The sequence below is a fragment of the Melanotaenia boesemani genome, chromosome 6, assembly GCF_017639745.1.
Source record: "Melanotaenia boesemani isolate fMelBoe1 chromosome 6, fMelBoe1.pri, whole genome shotgun sequence".
NCBI lineage: Eukaryota > Metazoa > Chordata > Actinopteri > Atheriniformes > Melanotaeniidae > Melanotaenia > Melanotaenia boesemani.
Window position 1 is genome coordinate 11,795,515 of NC_055687.1, and position 15,938 is coordinate 11,811,452.

The following is a 15,938-nucleotide window of genomic DNA, read 5'->3' on the forward strand; positions in this document are numbered from 1 at the left end:
AAATATAATATAATATGATTTGTTTGAAATAAGTTCAGGCAATATATTAGTGCCATAGTCTAAGACATCACATGTGTCCTCAGTGCTTGCGAGATTAGACAACTTTGTTTGATCATTGTTAAAATTACAATCGTGCGTTGCAGTAATCTATTTTGGGACAACTTAGATCAGTTTCCAGTCGCAAACATAGAACTGCCCACAGTCAGCAGAGAAGCAACATAATTAGCCCTCCTCTTTAAGATGCCTCCACGGTGTCTAAACAAGAGCAAGTGCTCTGTAAGAAAAAAAATCATCTGTCAGCAAACACAGCCGCAGCACATATATTAAATCATGAACAAATCATCAATACAAAGGAAGTAGTAAAAGTGGGCGAGGTTTGGATTGTAGAGGAGGCTGCAGAATTTGTCAGAATCTGAAGGCTGCTGAGTTTATCAGCATCATCGTAACTGGACTTTATTTAAGATTTCATTTGAATGAGATGACTTATGCAAGCATGTTAGGGATTTTCTTCTCTGCAGTATTAATTTTAGCCATTATAACTCACTAAAAAGAGTTGAAAGTTTTTTTGCGAACTTGAAATACTTTTATTTTCTCATCAGTATCATGTAGGCTTTAATGACCATATTTTCTTTATTGTTACTTAGCAAAGCAGTTAAAGTGTGATATGACAGAAGAGACTTAAATCTTGCCTTAAACTGATTTTCAAGTCATACAATCAAAGACACAAATCTGAGTTTAAGAAGAGCAGAATCTTGAATTGGCACATGAGAAATGAAGCTGACTTAAACTGAATAAATCTGTAGTGTGCAGTGAACATACCACAGAATTTTTATAATGATACACTCAGTGTTGTGCTTAATGCAGCAGCTGTCCCATTTTCTCATTTCTTTTTCCCTAACAGATATATGACGGACAAGCAGGAGAAGATCAGACTTGCATCCAAGAGGTACTTGAGAATGGGGCTGTGGTAGCAGAGAAATCCGTTTCTGAGCCCAACTCTGGGCCAAGAGAAGTGGTGTATGCTAGCATTGACCTTTCCTTGTTGAAAACCAAGAATCCCAGGGAGGCAAGAAAGGAGCAAGACAACACAAAGACAGAATATGCTGAAATTAAGACAGATAGAAGAGAGAATGAAGAAGAAAATGGTGGAAAGGAAGGTGAAATATTGGAGGACAAAGAGGAGGAGGTGATGATGGAGGAAGGTGAGGAGGTACAACATTTTGTCACAGAAGAGGAGAAAGAGGCAGAGGAGGCGGTGTACTCCAATGTAAAAGATCTAATGGATGAGATTTGAGGACTGTGGTCAGATGTGATGGACAGATTGCATTAGTGACTCAACTCTCACCAGCTACCACCTGGCTGCTATGTTCAAAGAAAAAATTGTAAACTGAGATTCCTGAAATATTCATACGTTCATTTATATACAGTCTTTATATTCCAGTACACGTTGCAGTTAAATTAATCAGCACAGACAGAAGGATGGACTTTTTGTTTTTTAAATCTTTATTACATAAATGTTCATGTGTGGTGTGATCCCACTTCTGTCACCTCTTTTCAAAGAGACAAAATATAGTTTTGCTTTAGATGTTTTAGGATAACCTGTTATTTAAGTTTCCACTTCACCATTTAAAAGATCCTTTTCAATGGATAAGATGATTATCTGATAAAGGCAGTTTTATTTTATTTGTATAGCACATTTCATGTACAGGACAATTCAAAGTGCTTTACATAAAACAAAGACATTACAGATACAAAGACATTACAGATCAGCAAGGAATAAAATAAGTCATCTAAATAGTCCAGTACATTCATCAAGATGGTTCAATCCATCAGTGATTTCCAGCTGCAAAAGTCTTGAGTAATTGTAATATAGAGGTTTTGCAATTAGCTTTTTTCCCTCTTTAACTAGTCATAAAATCAGATCTGGCAGCCATTTAAAGGAGAGACAAATCCAATATTCTTGAGCAAATAGCACAGGAATAATATTGCAAGTGTGCACATAGTGTAGATATTTTTGCTTTTAGCACGTGCTGAGTGACAGACTATATTTAGACATCTACTATATATTGCAACTGGATAGGTGCTTCTAAGAAGGAAGCAACATGGCCCTCAGGAGTTGAACCATGCAGAGGATGATTTGCTTGGTTTAAATGTAGCTTGTGCAAGAAGTAGGCTGATGACATTTTTATCACAAAGAGGATAAACATGAAAATAAAAAAAAAAATAATAAAAAAAAACTAACAGGGGAAAAGCTAATTTCTCCTGTTTTAAGTAGTTGTAGTAAAAATACAATTTACAGCTCCAAAAGATGATCCTCGTTATTTTTAATATTTAGTTTCATTCCACCACAAATTAAACCTTTGTCCTGACTGACTTCTATCCTTTCTGTAGAAAGGCAAATAAAGGTTTAACATAAGCAAGACCAGCCCACAGCTTAAATGTTTTATATATTTTTTTATGTCACCCCCATGTGGAAGCAACATGCTACAGATGTGTGTGTGTGTTTTTTTTTTTTTTGTTTTTTTACCAAGCTGCATGAAACACCACAACAGAGCTGTGGGTTACTTATGTACAGTGAAGATAAGGAGTTGCAAGTTCCTTTTTATTATGTGTGATGCATTTTTTTGTCAAGCAAGTTTACTTATATTGTTATTTTATACATTATTTGGATAAATCTGCTCCAATTTTTAATGTGTTCAATTATTATTGCTAAACTTTTTGTTTGTTTGTTTTAGAAAAACTGCAAAAATATACCACTTTTATTTGCATTGTAGTGTTAATGTGATTTTAACATAATCTTTGACATAATCCCATCTTGAAATAATGACTGACCATAGCAAGCAAAGATTACATAGATAGTCATGCTGTGATGGGGATTTTAATATTTTCCAATGTAAACCTATGAGAATTTATACTGTTTGTAAAGTGCTTTGATATTAACTTTACTGTGGGAAGGAAGAAAATAAACAGCACATCAGACAGCTCATTCAGACTCAGCAGGAAGTGACGTACAACCGACCAGTGGCCAGGTTACGTTTATAGACAGACTCAAAACCATGTCTGCTTCTAGAAGTGAATGTTTACTAAGCATACTGTCTGGAAATGAAGTATACATAATTCAATGTAAAATAAATCTTTTTTTTTCTTCTCAAACTGCATATCTTGCACCGTCATTGGGGGGTGAAAATTTAGGTTTGTCATTTGGTTTAAGAACACACACCTGCAACCTGTGTTCACAGTGAAGTACAGCTAACAAGGCTGTGAATGTGATGAATACAGAAAAGTATGTAGCAAGGTGATATTTATTTTTTTTAGTCATCTAATATTTGCACACATATTTATATAAAGACTTAGTTTTATCCTGTATATTATGTTAGCATACGTTTCAAAGTACTAAGGCAACTGCAGCAGTATAAATTGTCAGGGTGTTTTCCAAAGTTTTGTAAAAATGTTTCCAAACACACACAAAAAAAAGGTTTTTGAAGTTTTCTTGTAGATTTGAAAGATAGAGACACAAACCAAACTGTACTGAGATAGAAAATGTTTATTTCAGCTTTCTTTTATTTCTTGATACTTTTGTTGAGCATGCTTCTCTATCTCTAATGATTTGTTGTTTCTCGAGTGATAGTTTACTTCCTCTTTAAAAAAAGCTAATAAGTTCAGGAAATAGAAAAGCCCATAGAGAGCATTTTTAAAACATAGTTATTGCTTTAACTGGAAAACATGCAGTAGTTTGGATTAAACATAAAGGCAAATATTGTTTTACTTGTTGACTTTTATAACAGCACTATATCTGAATTATCTGCACAGAGTGCTGATGCAGAATAAATAGAACACCCCCCCCCCCCCCCCCCCACACACACACACACACACACACACACAACACACACACACACACCGAACATAGTTGTCATCTCAATATCTTAAATTGTGAACAGGAAGTTTTCAGCGAGAATTAGATGTTACCAAATTAGGAGATGTTAAATTAAGACTTTGTTTCGTAAACCAAAATCATTAATAAACCAAAGACTGTCCCCACACTGACAAAAAATGATGACATTTAGAAAATGTTTATAACCTGGTCAAAAGAAATAATTTTACACTCAGGAGTCCAGTAACGAATTTTTAAATGCTCACATGTTTGAACAAAATGAACATTTGTGTTATTTTCTGATGTTCAGTTTGTCAGATTTGTCGTGCTAACTTTTGGTGACTCAAAACATTTTTTCATCCGAAATGAAGTTCAAGATACCGCAAATAGTGCAATAACATTATAATTTCCTTCAGAGCAAAAATAAAAGTAGCTTTTAATTTATTTAATTCATTGAAGAACAAGTCAACAAGGGATTTCATTCCATTCCTGATCTTCCTAAAACCATCAATAGACTGCACACGTATGTCTTTAAGCACGCTTTAAAGCCAGTTCCATTCCTTCTACTGCATGAATAACACTCCATTAATGTCCTCTGCAACTTCCTGTATGTGTTTCTCCCTCTTTCCAGGAGGAGCACACAACTCTTTCATATAGCAGAGTTGTTCTGTGGGAATGCTTCTCTAACAAGAAGCACCTTTAGATGCATGCCTCATTGCTACATATCTTTTATTAATGTACATTTTCTACATTAGTGTATTCATTTGTGTTTTCACTTTGTATTATAGACTAATGATTAGTTTTATGAGGAGGGTGAATTATGGCCTGGCTCTCAGTAAATAACATTACTGACCAACCTTCAGACTCACCAATATCAGATTCCTTATATAAGATATTTCACTTCCCCTTTTAGTCACTAAACTATAAGACTGTGTGTCCTGACATGCTGAAGGGACCAAACTGCAGGATCTCTGTTCATGTTCAGAAGTAATCAGTTGCTCATTTGTAGATAAAGAAGGTTTTATATTATATGAATCCCACCATATGAATATTTACAACCAAGTGCATCACTTTAAAAATGAGTGTAAAACAGAGCACAGCACTCCCAAAAATATTTTAGTACTACTATATGCAGCAGATACAATCAGAAACATCTCATATTAAAACAGAATGTTCTTTTAATAACCACAAAAAAGAGCAGATTAAGTGATTGTTGCTTAAAAGAGTAGAAAATTTCAAGGTGGACTTTGACTGAGATTAAAACTCTAATTAAATTCAAGAGCAACAGAATATAGATAAAACCGAATACAAACACAAATACATTTAATACCCACCAGCACCCAGTGAACATACCACAGGGTTACTTTTTTAAAGGTAAACTCAATGTGCTTGTTGTAATTGCTGTCATATCTTCTCATTTTTGTACCTAACAGAGATATGATGGACAGGGAAAAGATGAGATTCACATCCAAGAAGTACCTGAGTATGGAGCTGTGGTAGCAGAGAAAGCTACTCCTGGACCAAGATCTGGGCCACGAGAAGTGGTTTATGCTAGCATTGACTTCTCCTTGTTGAAAACAAAGAATCCCAGGGAGGCAAGAAAGGAGCAAGACAACACAGAGACGCATTATGCTGAAATTAAGACAGAAAGAAGACAGAAAAAAGAAGAAAATGGTGGAGAAGAAGGGGAAATTTTCGAGGACAAAGAGGAGGAAGTGATGGAAGAAGAAGGTGAGGATGCACAACATCAAGTTACAGAAGAGGAGAAAGAAGCAGAGGAGGTGGTTTACTCCAATGTAAAGGATTTAATGGATGAGATTTGAGGACTCGCTGCATTGTTCAGGTAGCTGAGGTCAGCTCTTCTTCTCTCATCAGATGTGATGGATGGATTGTATCGCTTTAGGGACTGAACTCTTAGTATATAGACAGAATTACTAACTGTGACTAAATATATTCTCACATCTATTCAAGTTATGCAAACGTCATTAGACTGAACAGAACCAAGAAAAAAAATCTGTATCAAGTGGCTATAAAGTATTGCACGGTGTTTTCCAACAAACACACCATGAAATCAGTCCCCTTAAGAGGCTTGCAGTCTGTCCATACGTGTTCCAGCTGTCAGCCTGTTAAAGTTAGGACATGAAAAATGTTACTAAAGCAGTTTTAAGACTTGTGGTACAGTTAATAAATGAACCAATTAATCATTCCACTGAACATTTAAGAGAAATCATTTTGATTAAAAATTGTTTTAGGAATTTGTTTTTGACATGTTGAATCTGAAGAAGCACACGATGGTTTAAACTCTACTTTACTGAAACCGACAGCACTTTGTAAATCATAGAAAAAACTCAAATGAACAGAAGTGACTCAAATGAGGCTGCATGTGGTTGAAAAAAGGGAAATGCAGAAAACAAACGTTTCATATTTAAATCTGTATTTAAAGTACTTCAGCTGTTTGAGTGTCTTCTTGTCAACATGAAAATCTACAGGTTTATTTCATGCAGACATTAACCAGTAACAGCACAGTGGTGACAATAAATAGAGTAATATTGTATGTTTGATGAATTGTTCAAGACATCCACAAACAAGCTATAAAAAATAATAAATAAAACACATCTACATGAAAACTGTAGAACTTCACATCAGCATAATAACATCACATTTTTCATAATTAATGAAAGTTTTGTATGATTTATAGAAATGTTTGAATTTTTTATATTATTAGATAAATCATTATACATTAGATGTGTTATATAATACACAAACTGTAGAGTAAAAATTACCACAGTCTGTCTCGGACGAGTAATTTTTTTTCTTTTTTCTTTTTTTGGTGTGCCGACAAACTTCCTGAAATCTTGCACATGAAGAGAGAAGAAATAGAAAAGTGAGGAGAGGAAGAGAAACTTCACAGAAGAAAGTCTGTGAAGGAAACGAAGAGAACGAGAGCAACATAAAAGAGGTAAAAAACTTTAAATTCAGTTCTAATCGTCAACTAAAAGTTATTGTCTTATCGGGGTAATTTATCATATATCACTGCCAACCGAGTGTTTATGACACGGAGGAGTGAGTTGAAAGGTGAAGGATTTTTACTTGTTAGAAATAGTTTTTATTATAATTTTTGTGTTACTAAAGACGTTGAGTTATGTTATGATCATTTAAGTAAAGATTATTTATCTTGAGAGAAGAGCATTCCTTTCACAAAGTTCTTTAAAGTCAGCCAGTAGTCAAAGCTCTTGGTAAAATGTGCTAATATTCCAACATCCTGTGTTTCATGGCTGATGTCAAGTGTGGAATTTCCATTGATTCACTTTCTGTATTTTTCCTGCATATTCTGCAATAAAGTTTGTCCTAAAATGAGAAAAAGTTTCCAGCATCAAACCAGGATGTTTTTCTTCTTCTGGATCACTGTGTTTGTGTCTGTGAGAGGCAGCAGTACGGACACAGGTACCTCAAACATGTTCTTCTTAATCATCTTGTACCACTGCAGAGATTCAAATTATATTTACATGTTTGTTTGTGACATTGTCAGATAATATGCTTTTCTCCCTAAATCTGCATTAACAGGAGCTCCTGTCTGGAAACACCCACCCTGTGACAGGGGATTCTGTATCACTCTAATAGATGGACCAATAAGAGCAGAAGCTGGACTCTGTGCTGTGATTCCATGTAATTTCACTACTGGTGATGGTTTCACACCCCAACACATAGTTTGGTATAAATGTGGGCAAAATAAAGAAAGATGTGTTAAGTCTGACCCGATATTCAACACAAACAAAACAAATGAAAATTTTAAGTTTGGGTTCAAAGGACGAGTGTCACTGCTGGAGCCTGATGTGAGTCAGAGGAACTGCAGCATCATGATTAATGACCTCAGCAAGTCTGATTCTGGACGGTACCAGCTCAGAGTTATTAGTCTGTTGAATGGAACTGCAGATGGATGGACATTTACACCAAAAACAAAGATCTCAGTTACAGGTAGGAAAACTACAGCAACAAGAAACGCGGTTTTTGGGTCTTTGTCTGGGTGTGTGTGTGTGTGAGTGTGTGTGTGAGTGTGTGCGTGCGTGCGTGCGTGCGTGCGTGCGTGCGTGCGTGCGTGTGTGTGCGTGCGTGCGCGCGTGTGTGTGTGTGTGTGAGTGAGTGTCTGTTTTTCTCCTTTTTTATCTTAATAAAGCAAAAAGTAATTCTTGGAATTAACTCTGTAGCTAACACTTTAAAACTCCATATTTTTCATTTTTAAGTGTTTCATATTCTTGTCACTTTTCATCCCACATTTAAGTAAATGATGACCTTCAAATTACTCATCCAATATGTTTCCACCAGATCTAAAGCAGAAGCCCACAGTGATGGTTCCTCCACTGACAGAGGGACAGCAGACCACACTGACCTGCACTGCTCCTGGTCTCTGCTCTGGCTCTCATCCTGAAATCACCTGGATGTGGAGAGGAGCAGGAGAGCAGGACGTTTACATACCAGGAAACATCACTGCTGCCCACACTGAGAATCTGACTGCAGTCTCACAGATACACAGCTCATCTCTGACCTTTAACCTTTCAGCTGAACACCACAACACCAATGTTACCTGTAAGATCAGCTTCACAGGGAGCACAACTACAAAGAAGACTGTCACTCTGCAAGTGAGCTGTGAGTCTTTCAATGTCTTGATGGATCCCGGTTTTCCTAAGAATTTTGTTTAATTTTACAACTTTACTGTTTCTGCAGGACATTTATTACAAGCTATAAATCATGTTTTTTTTTTTTTTTCTCTCTTAGACGTGAAAGAAGTAAAAATTAATGGGGACAGAGATGTGCAGGAGGGCAAACCTCTGAATCTGACCTGCCATGTTGAAAGCTTCCCTCCATCATTTGTCAGCTGGACCAGATCTGGAACAACAACATATCTAACTAGTGATACTCTGTCTGTCCAGCAGAACAAATCTGCCACCTGCTTGGAGAAGGAAAGAATTTGTTCTTTATTCATTTCTAACTTGACAGCAGAAGATTCTGGACTTTACATCTGCAATGTAAAACATCTGGACAACATCATGACTAAAGAAGTCAACATAACAGTGATCTGTAAGTACAATTTGCTTGAAGGTTTTGGCCTGGCCCAAAAAATACAACGATGCAATATTTCTTTATATGTGTGTATTAAATATAAAACATATGTTGTTAAATAGTTATAAAGCAGAGTTTAGTGTTCAGAGTGATAAGCTTAATCCTGCACCATATTTTCAAATGTATGCCAGCTAAACATCAGTCCCATGTTATCTTGTAGCATACTCCAGCTTACAATGTTTTAGACTTTGACTCCCCTGGTAGTAACTTCAAAAGCAGTGTTTTAGACCATGTGTAAAACTGTTTTTGATTTTTGTTATGCAGGCATTTATTCACAGTAGACTCTTTTAAAACAGGAACTAGCATTACAGCAAGAAACAGTTTACAGTGCTGTGAGTTCCTATTTTAACAGAAACAGCTTTTTTGGCTGCTGGCTGCATGGTGGTGTGGTGCACCCCTGCCTCACAGCAAGAATGTTGCTGGTTCGAGGCTGGGAGGAAGTTCAAACAGTGGACTTTTTTATGTTTGAAATTTGCATGTTCCTCCTGTGCATGTGTGGGTTCTCTCTGAGTACTCCAGCTTCCTTATACCATCCAAGGACGTCCATGTTTGGTCGCTCTACAGGAGTGAATGTGAGCGTGAGCATGTCAGTGTGATTGTTGGTCTCTCTGTGTTGGCCTTATGATGGCGACAGGTCCAGGGTGTACCCTGCCTCTCTCCTGCTAATTGGTGGGATAGGCTCCAGCTTCCCTGCGAACCTGAATTGGACAAGTCTGTATAGAAAATGGGTGGATGGCTTTTAATGCTCCTTAAAGTGGGTTGCATAGGTGTGCCCTCCTTCGGTGGTATTTGCTGTTGCTTTTTTTTTTTCTCATTTATTACAACCTGTAATTTTAAGCCACTACTGCTGTTGTGCAGTATGGATGGATATCTTTTTTCCAAACTTTGAAAAACATAGAGTAACTTCAGATCTATAATCTCATCCTGTAACCTTGTGCTCCACAGATAAAAGGAAAGTTCAGATCTCTGGCAGAACAACTGTAAAGAAAGGAGATGCTCTGAATCTCACCTGCAGCATTGAAAGTTTCCCTCCATCACTCATCATGTGGACTAAACAGAGTTCCAGCACAAACCTACAAAGTGGAATCAGCCTCCTCAATGACACTGGATCAGCCACTCTTTTCATCTCAAATATGACAGCAGAGGATTCTGGACAGTACGTCTGCACTGCAAAACATCTGAACACGACCGTAACGGAGCTAACTGATGTAACAGTAACTTGTAAGTACACGGTTTAAATATGAAATTAAAGAATTTCTCCACATTTACATCCTACATCATGTGTGACTTTTATGTGTTCTTCCGTTTTGGTGGTTTTCCTTTTTTGACTTTTTATTTCTGTTTTGTTTATTTTAATAATAACCTATAATCTTCTTCTGTTGAGTCATTACAACCTTTATACTTTGGCCAGTCACTAAGTAATGAGAAGTGTCAATGAAGTATATTTAAAAATAAGAAAAGAAACCTCAGATCTATAATCTCCATCCTGTAACCTTGTGCTCCACAGATAAAAGGAAAGTTCAGATCTCTGACAGAACAACTGTAAAGAAAGGAGATGCTCTGAATCTCACCTGCAGCATTGAAAGTTTCCCTCCATCACTCATCATGTGGACTAAACAGAGTTCCAGCACAAACATACAAAGTGGAATCAGCCTCCTCAATGACACTGGATCAGCCACTCTTTTCATCTCAAATGTGACAGCAGAGGATTCTGGACAGTACGTCTGCACTGCAAAACATCTGAACACGACCGTAACGGAGCTAGCTGATGTAACAGTAACTTGTAAGTACACTGTTTAAATATGAAATTAAAGAATTTCTCCACATTTACATCCTACCTCGTGTATTTTGTGATTTTTATGTGTTTGCAGGGTTTTCAAAGATCCTGGATGGTTCTGGATGTGTGCATCAGTCGGGGGTCCTGACCTGTGTGTGCATCAGTGAAGGGTTTCCTTTACCCTTCATCAAATGGCCGCTGCTGCAAAATCACAGAGAGTATTCTGTTATTACCATGGCGTCAGGCTACACTGTCAACAGCACTGTGACCCTAACAGTTAAGCACCATGACAACATGACTATTGAATGTGTCAGCCGCAATGACGATGGTGAAGCTAAACTAAACTTCAGCATCCAGCAAAACATACCAGAAAAAGAAGGTAAATGTTCTCCACTAAAATACTTCTGCTACCTTTTGACTGCTACCAAACTACAGCATAAATATATTTATTTCAAACAAAATCATAGTTGCACTTTTGACATTTTGTCTTTTGGTTCCCATAATAACAGATGAATTCAGAAATATTCTAGAAAAAGCACCCTGGCTGGAAATCGTCATTGCCTTTCTGATTGGGGTTGTCCTTACAGCCTCCACTTGCTGTTTGACCATAAAATGCTTCAGGTATACCTCCTTAAAGGTAACATATAGAGTATGCATACAGCACATTTTTATTTTTTATTTTTTTATGCAATAATTTCTCTGCAGAAAACAACAGAAGAGCTCTGGAAATTTGGATGAGACTCTGGAGATGGTGACTAGAAATGATCCATTGGTAAGTTTTTTTAAATCAATTAGTATTTTATCATAAAGTAAATATAATATGATTTGTTTGAAATAAGTTCAGGCAATATATTAGTGCCATAGTCTGAGACATCACATGTGTCCTCTATTTAATAACCTCAGTGCTTGCGAGATTAGACAACTTTGTTTGATCATTGTTAAAACTACAATCGTGCGTTGCAGTAATCTATTTTGGGACAACTTAGATCATTTTCCAGTCGCAAACAGAGAACTGACCACAGTCAGCAGAGAAGTAACATAATCAGCCCTCCTCTTTAAGATGCCTCCACGGAGTCTAAACAAGAGCAAATGCTCTGTAAGAAAAAAAATCATCTGTCAGCAAACGCAGCCGCAGAACATATATTAAATCATGAACAAATCTTCAGTACAAAGGAAGTAGTAAAAGTGGGCGAGGTTTGGATTGTAGAAGAGGCTGCAGAATTTGTCAGAATCTGAAGGCTGCTGAGTTTACCAGCATCATCGTAACTGGACTTTATTTAAGATTTCATTTGAATGAGATGACTTATGCAAGCATGTTAGGGATTTTCTTCTCTGCAGTATTAATTTGAGCCATTATAACTCACTAAAAAGAGTTGATAGTTTTTTTGCAAACTCGAAATACTTTTATTTTCTCATCAGTATCATGTAGGCTTTAATGACCATATTTCCGTTATTGTTACTTAGCAAAGCAGTTAAAGTGTGATATGACAGAAGAGACTTAAATCTTGCCTTAAACTGATTTTCAAGTCATACAATCAAAGACACAAATCTGAGTTTAAGAAGAGCAGAATCTTGAATTGGCACATGAGAAATGAAGCTGACTTAAACTGAATAAATCTGTAGTGTGCAGTGAACATACCACAGAATTTTTATAATGATACACTCAGTGTTGTGCTTAATGCAGCCGCTGTCCCATTTTCTAATTTTTTTTTACCTAACAGATATATGATGGACAAGCAGGAGAAGATCAGACTTGCATCCAAGAGGTACTTGAGAATGGGGCTGTGGTAGCAGAGAAATCCATTTCTGAGCCCAACTCTGGGCCACGAGAAGTGGTGTATGCTAGCATTGACCTTTCCTTGTTGAAAACCAAGAATCCCAGGGAGGCAAGAAAGGAGCAAGACAACACAAAGACAGAATATGCTGAAATTAAGACAGAAAGAAGAGAGAATGAAGAAGAAAATGGTGGAAAGGAAGGTGAAATATTGGAGGACAAAGAGGAGGAGGTGATGATGGAGGAAGTTGAGGAGGTACAACATTTTGTCACAGAAGAGGAGAAAGAGGCAGAGGAGGCGGTGTACTCCAATGTAAAAGATCTAATGGTTGAGATTTGAGGACTGTGGTCAGATGTGATGGACAGATTGCATTAGTGACTCAACTCTCACCAGCTACCACCTGGCTGCTATGTTCAAAGAAAAAATTGTAAACTGAGATTCCTGAAATATTCATACGTTCATTTATATACAGTCTTTATATTCCAGTACACGTTGCAGTTAAATTAATCAGCACAGACAGGAGGATGGACTTTTTGTTTTTTAAATCTTTATTACATAAATGCTCATGTGTGGTGTGATCCCACTTCTGTCACCTCTTTTCAAAGAGACAAAATACAGTTTTGCTTTAGATGTTTTAGGATAACCTGTTATTTAAGTTTCCACTTCACCATTTAAAAGATCCTTTTCAATGGATAAGATGATTATCTGATGAAGGAATAAAATAGGTCATCTAAATAGTCCAGTATGTTCATCAAGATGGTTCAATCCATCAGTGATTTCCAGCTGCAAAAGTCTTGAGTAATTGTAATATAGAGGTTTTGCAATTAGCTTTTTTCCCTCTTTAACTAGTCATAAAATCAGATCTGGCAGCCATTTAAAGGAGAGACAAATCCAATATTCTTGAGCAAATAACACAGGAATAATAGTGCAAGTGTGCACATAGTGTAGATATTTTTGCTTTTAGCACGTGCTGAGTGACAGACTATATTTAGACATATACTATATATTGCAACCGGATAGGTGCTGCTAAGAAGGAAGCAACATGGCCCTCAGGAGTTGAACCATGCAGAGGATGATTTGCTTGGTTTAAATGTAGCTTGTGCAAGAAGTAGGCTGATGACATTTTCATCACAAAGAGGATAAACATGAAAATAAAAAAAAAAAATAAAAAAAAAAAACCAACAGGGGAAAAGCTAATTTCTCCTGTTTTAGTTAGTTGTAGTAAAAATACAATTTACAGCTCCAAAAGATGATCCTCGTTATTTTTAATATTTAGTTTCATTCCATCACAAATTAAACCTTTGTCCTGACTGACTTCTATCCTTTCTGTAGAAAGGCAAATAAAGGTTTAACATAAGCAAGACCAGCCCACAGCTTAAATGTTTTATATATTTTTTTATGTCACCCCCATGTGGAAGCAACATGCTACAGATGTGTGTGTATTTTTTTTACCAAGCTGCATGAAGCACCACAACAGAGCTGTGGGTTACTTATGTACAGTGAAGATAAGGAGTTGCAAGTTCCTTTCATTATGTGTGGTGGATTTTTTTTGTCAAGCAAGTTTACTTATATTGTTATTTTATACATTATTTGGATAAATCTGCTAAAATTTTTAATGTGTTCAATTATTTTTGCTAAACTTTTTGTTTGTTTGTTTTAGAAAAACTGCAAAAATATACCACTTTTATTTGCATTGTAGTGTTAATGTGATTTTAAAATAACCTTTGACATAATCCCATCTTGAAATAATGACTGACCATAGCAAGCAAAGATTACATAGATAGTCATGCTGTGATGGGGATTTTAATATTTTCCTATGTAAACCTATGAGAATTTATACTGTTTGTAAAGTGCTTTGATATTAACTTTACTGTGGGAAGGAAGAAAATAAACAGCACATCAGACAGCTCATTCAGACTCAGCAGGAAGTGACGTACAACCGACCAGTGGCCAGGTTACGTTTATAGACAGACTCAAAACAATGTCTGCTTCTAGAAGTGAATGTTTACTATGCATACTGTCTGGAAATGAAGTATACATAATTCAATGTAAAATAAATCTTTTTTTTTTCTTCTCAAACTGCATATCTTGCACCGTCATTGGGTGAAAATTTAGGTTTGTCATTTGGTTTAAGAACACACACCTGCAACCTGTGTTCACAGTGAAGTACAGCTAACAAGGCTGTGAATGTGATGAATACAGAAAAGTATGTAGCAAGGTGATATTTATTTTTTTTAGTCATCTAATATTTGCACACATATTTATATAAAGAGTTAGTGTTATCCTGTATATTATGTTAGCATACGTTTCAAAGTACTAAGGCAACTGCAGCAGTATAAATTGTCAGGGTGTTTTCCAAAGTTTTGTAAAAATGTTTCCAAACACACAAAAAAAAAAGATTTTTGAAGTTTTTTTGTAGATTTGAAAGATAGAGACACAAACCAAACTGTACTGAGATAGAAAATGTTTATTTCAGCTTTCTTTTATTTCTTGATACTTTTGTTGAGCATGCTTCTCTATCTCTAATGATTTGTTGTTTCTCGAGTGATAGTTTACTTCCTCTTTAAAAAAAAGCTAATAAGTTCAGGAAATAGCAAAGCCCATAGAGAACATTTTTAAAACATAGTTATTGCTTTAACTGGAAAACATGCAGTAGTTCGGATTAAACATAAAGGCAAATATTGTTTTACTTGTTGACTTTTATAACAGCACTATATCTGAATTATCTGTACAGAGTGCTGATGCAGAATAAATAGAACACCCCCCCCACACACACACATACACACACCAAACATAGTTGTCATCTCAATATCTTAAATTGTGAACAGGAAGTTTTCAGTGAGAATTAGATGTTACCAAATTAGGAGATGTTAAATTAAGACTTTGTTTCGTAAACCAAAATCATTAATAAACCAAAGACTGTCCCCACACTGATGCAAATACTTTCAAAGATGTTTATGGATTATTAGATCATCAATACTGACTGATTCCATTAAATCTGCAAAAGTTTTTTTTTCATACCTGAACAAACAACTAAATTAATATTGACAGTAATTATTTATTTGCAAAATGATAAAAATGTCTAAATGTAGAAACACTGCACATTTTAACAAACCTGTTGCAACATGGGAAAAATGCTATTTTGAGAGCTTTAGTACACTTCCTACTTTTCAAAGTTTCTCATTATTCATCATTCTGTGGTGACTTGAGAAGTCAAAACATACTTTTAACTTTAGTGGAAGTATGTTTGGATTTACTTTAGTGTTAAAGTCAGGTACTGATAACTTGATTTAAATGATGTGATAGAAGGAGATAATGCATTAAAGCGTGACAGTCTGAGTGAGAGACTAGTGGGCAGCAGTGTGCAGAGACACTTCCTGGAAACTTGTTGTAGCAT

General features: G+C 36.1%; 1 protein-coding gene across 2 annotated transcripts in view; it reads left to right on the forward strand.

The window, feature by feature from the left end:
- LOC121641598 (sialic acid-binding Ig-like lectin 5) overlaps positions 1-14,620 on the forward strand; it is a 61,023-nt gene extending 46,403 nt beyond the window's left edge. Inside the window, exons 11-16 of one of the 2 annotated variants that reach the window (XM_041987826.1) lie at positions 9,935-10,210; positions 10,497-10,772; positions 10,861-11,145; positions 11,270-11,387; positions 11,472-11,538; positions 12,488-14,620. In XM_041987826.1, coding sequence (XP_041843760.1) covers positions 9,935-10,210; positions 10,497-10,772; positions 10,861-11,145; positions 11,270-11,387; positions 11,472-11,538; positions 12,488-12,880 — 1,415 coding nt within the window. In that variant the 3' untranslated portion in view covers positions 12,881-14,620. The remainder of the gene's footprint in view (positions 1-9,934; positions 10,211-10,496; positions 10,773-10,860; positions 11,146-11,269; positions 11,388-11,471; positions 11,539-12,487) is intronic. The other variant, XM_041987827.1, reaches the window with a different exon arrangement.
- The last annotated feature ends 1,318 nt before the right edge of the window (positions 14,621-15,938 follow it).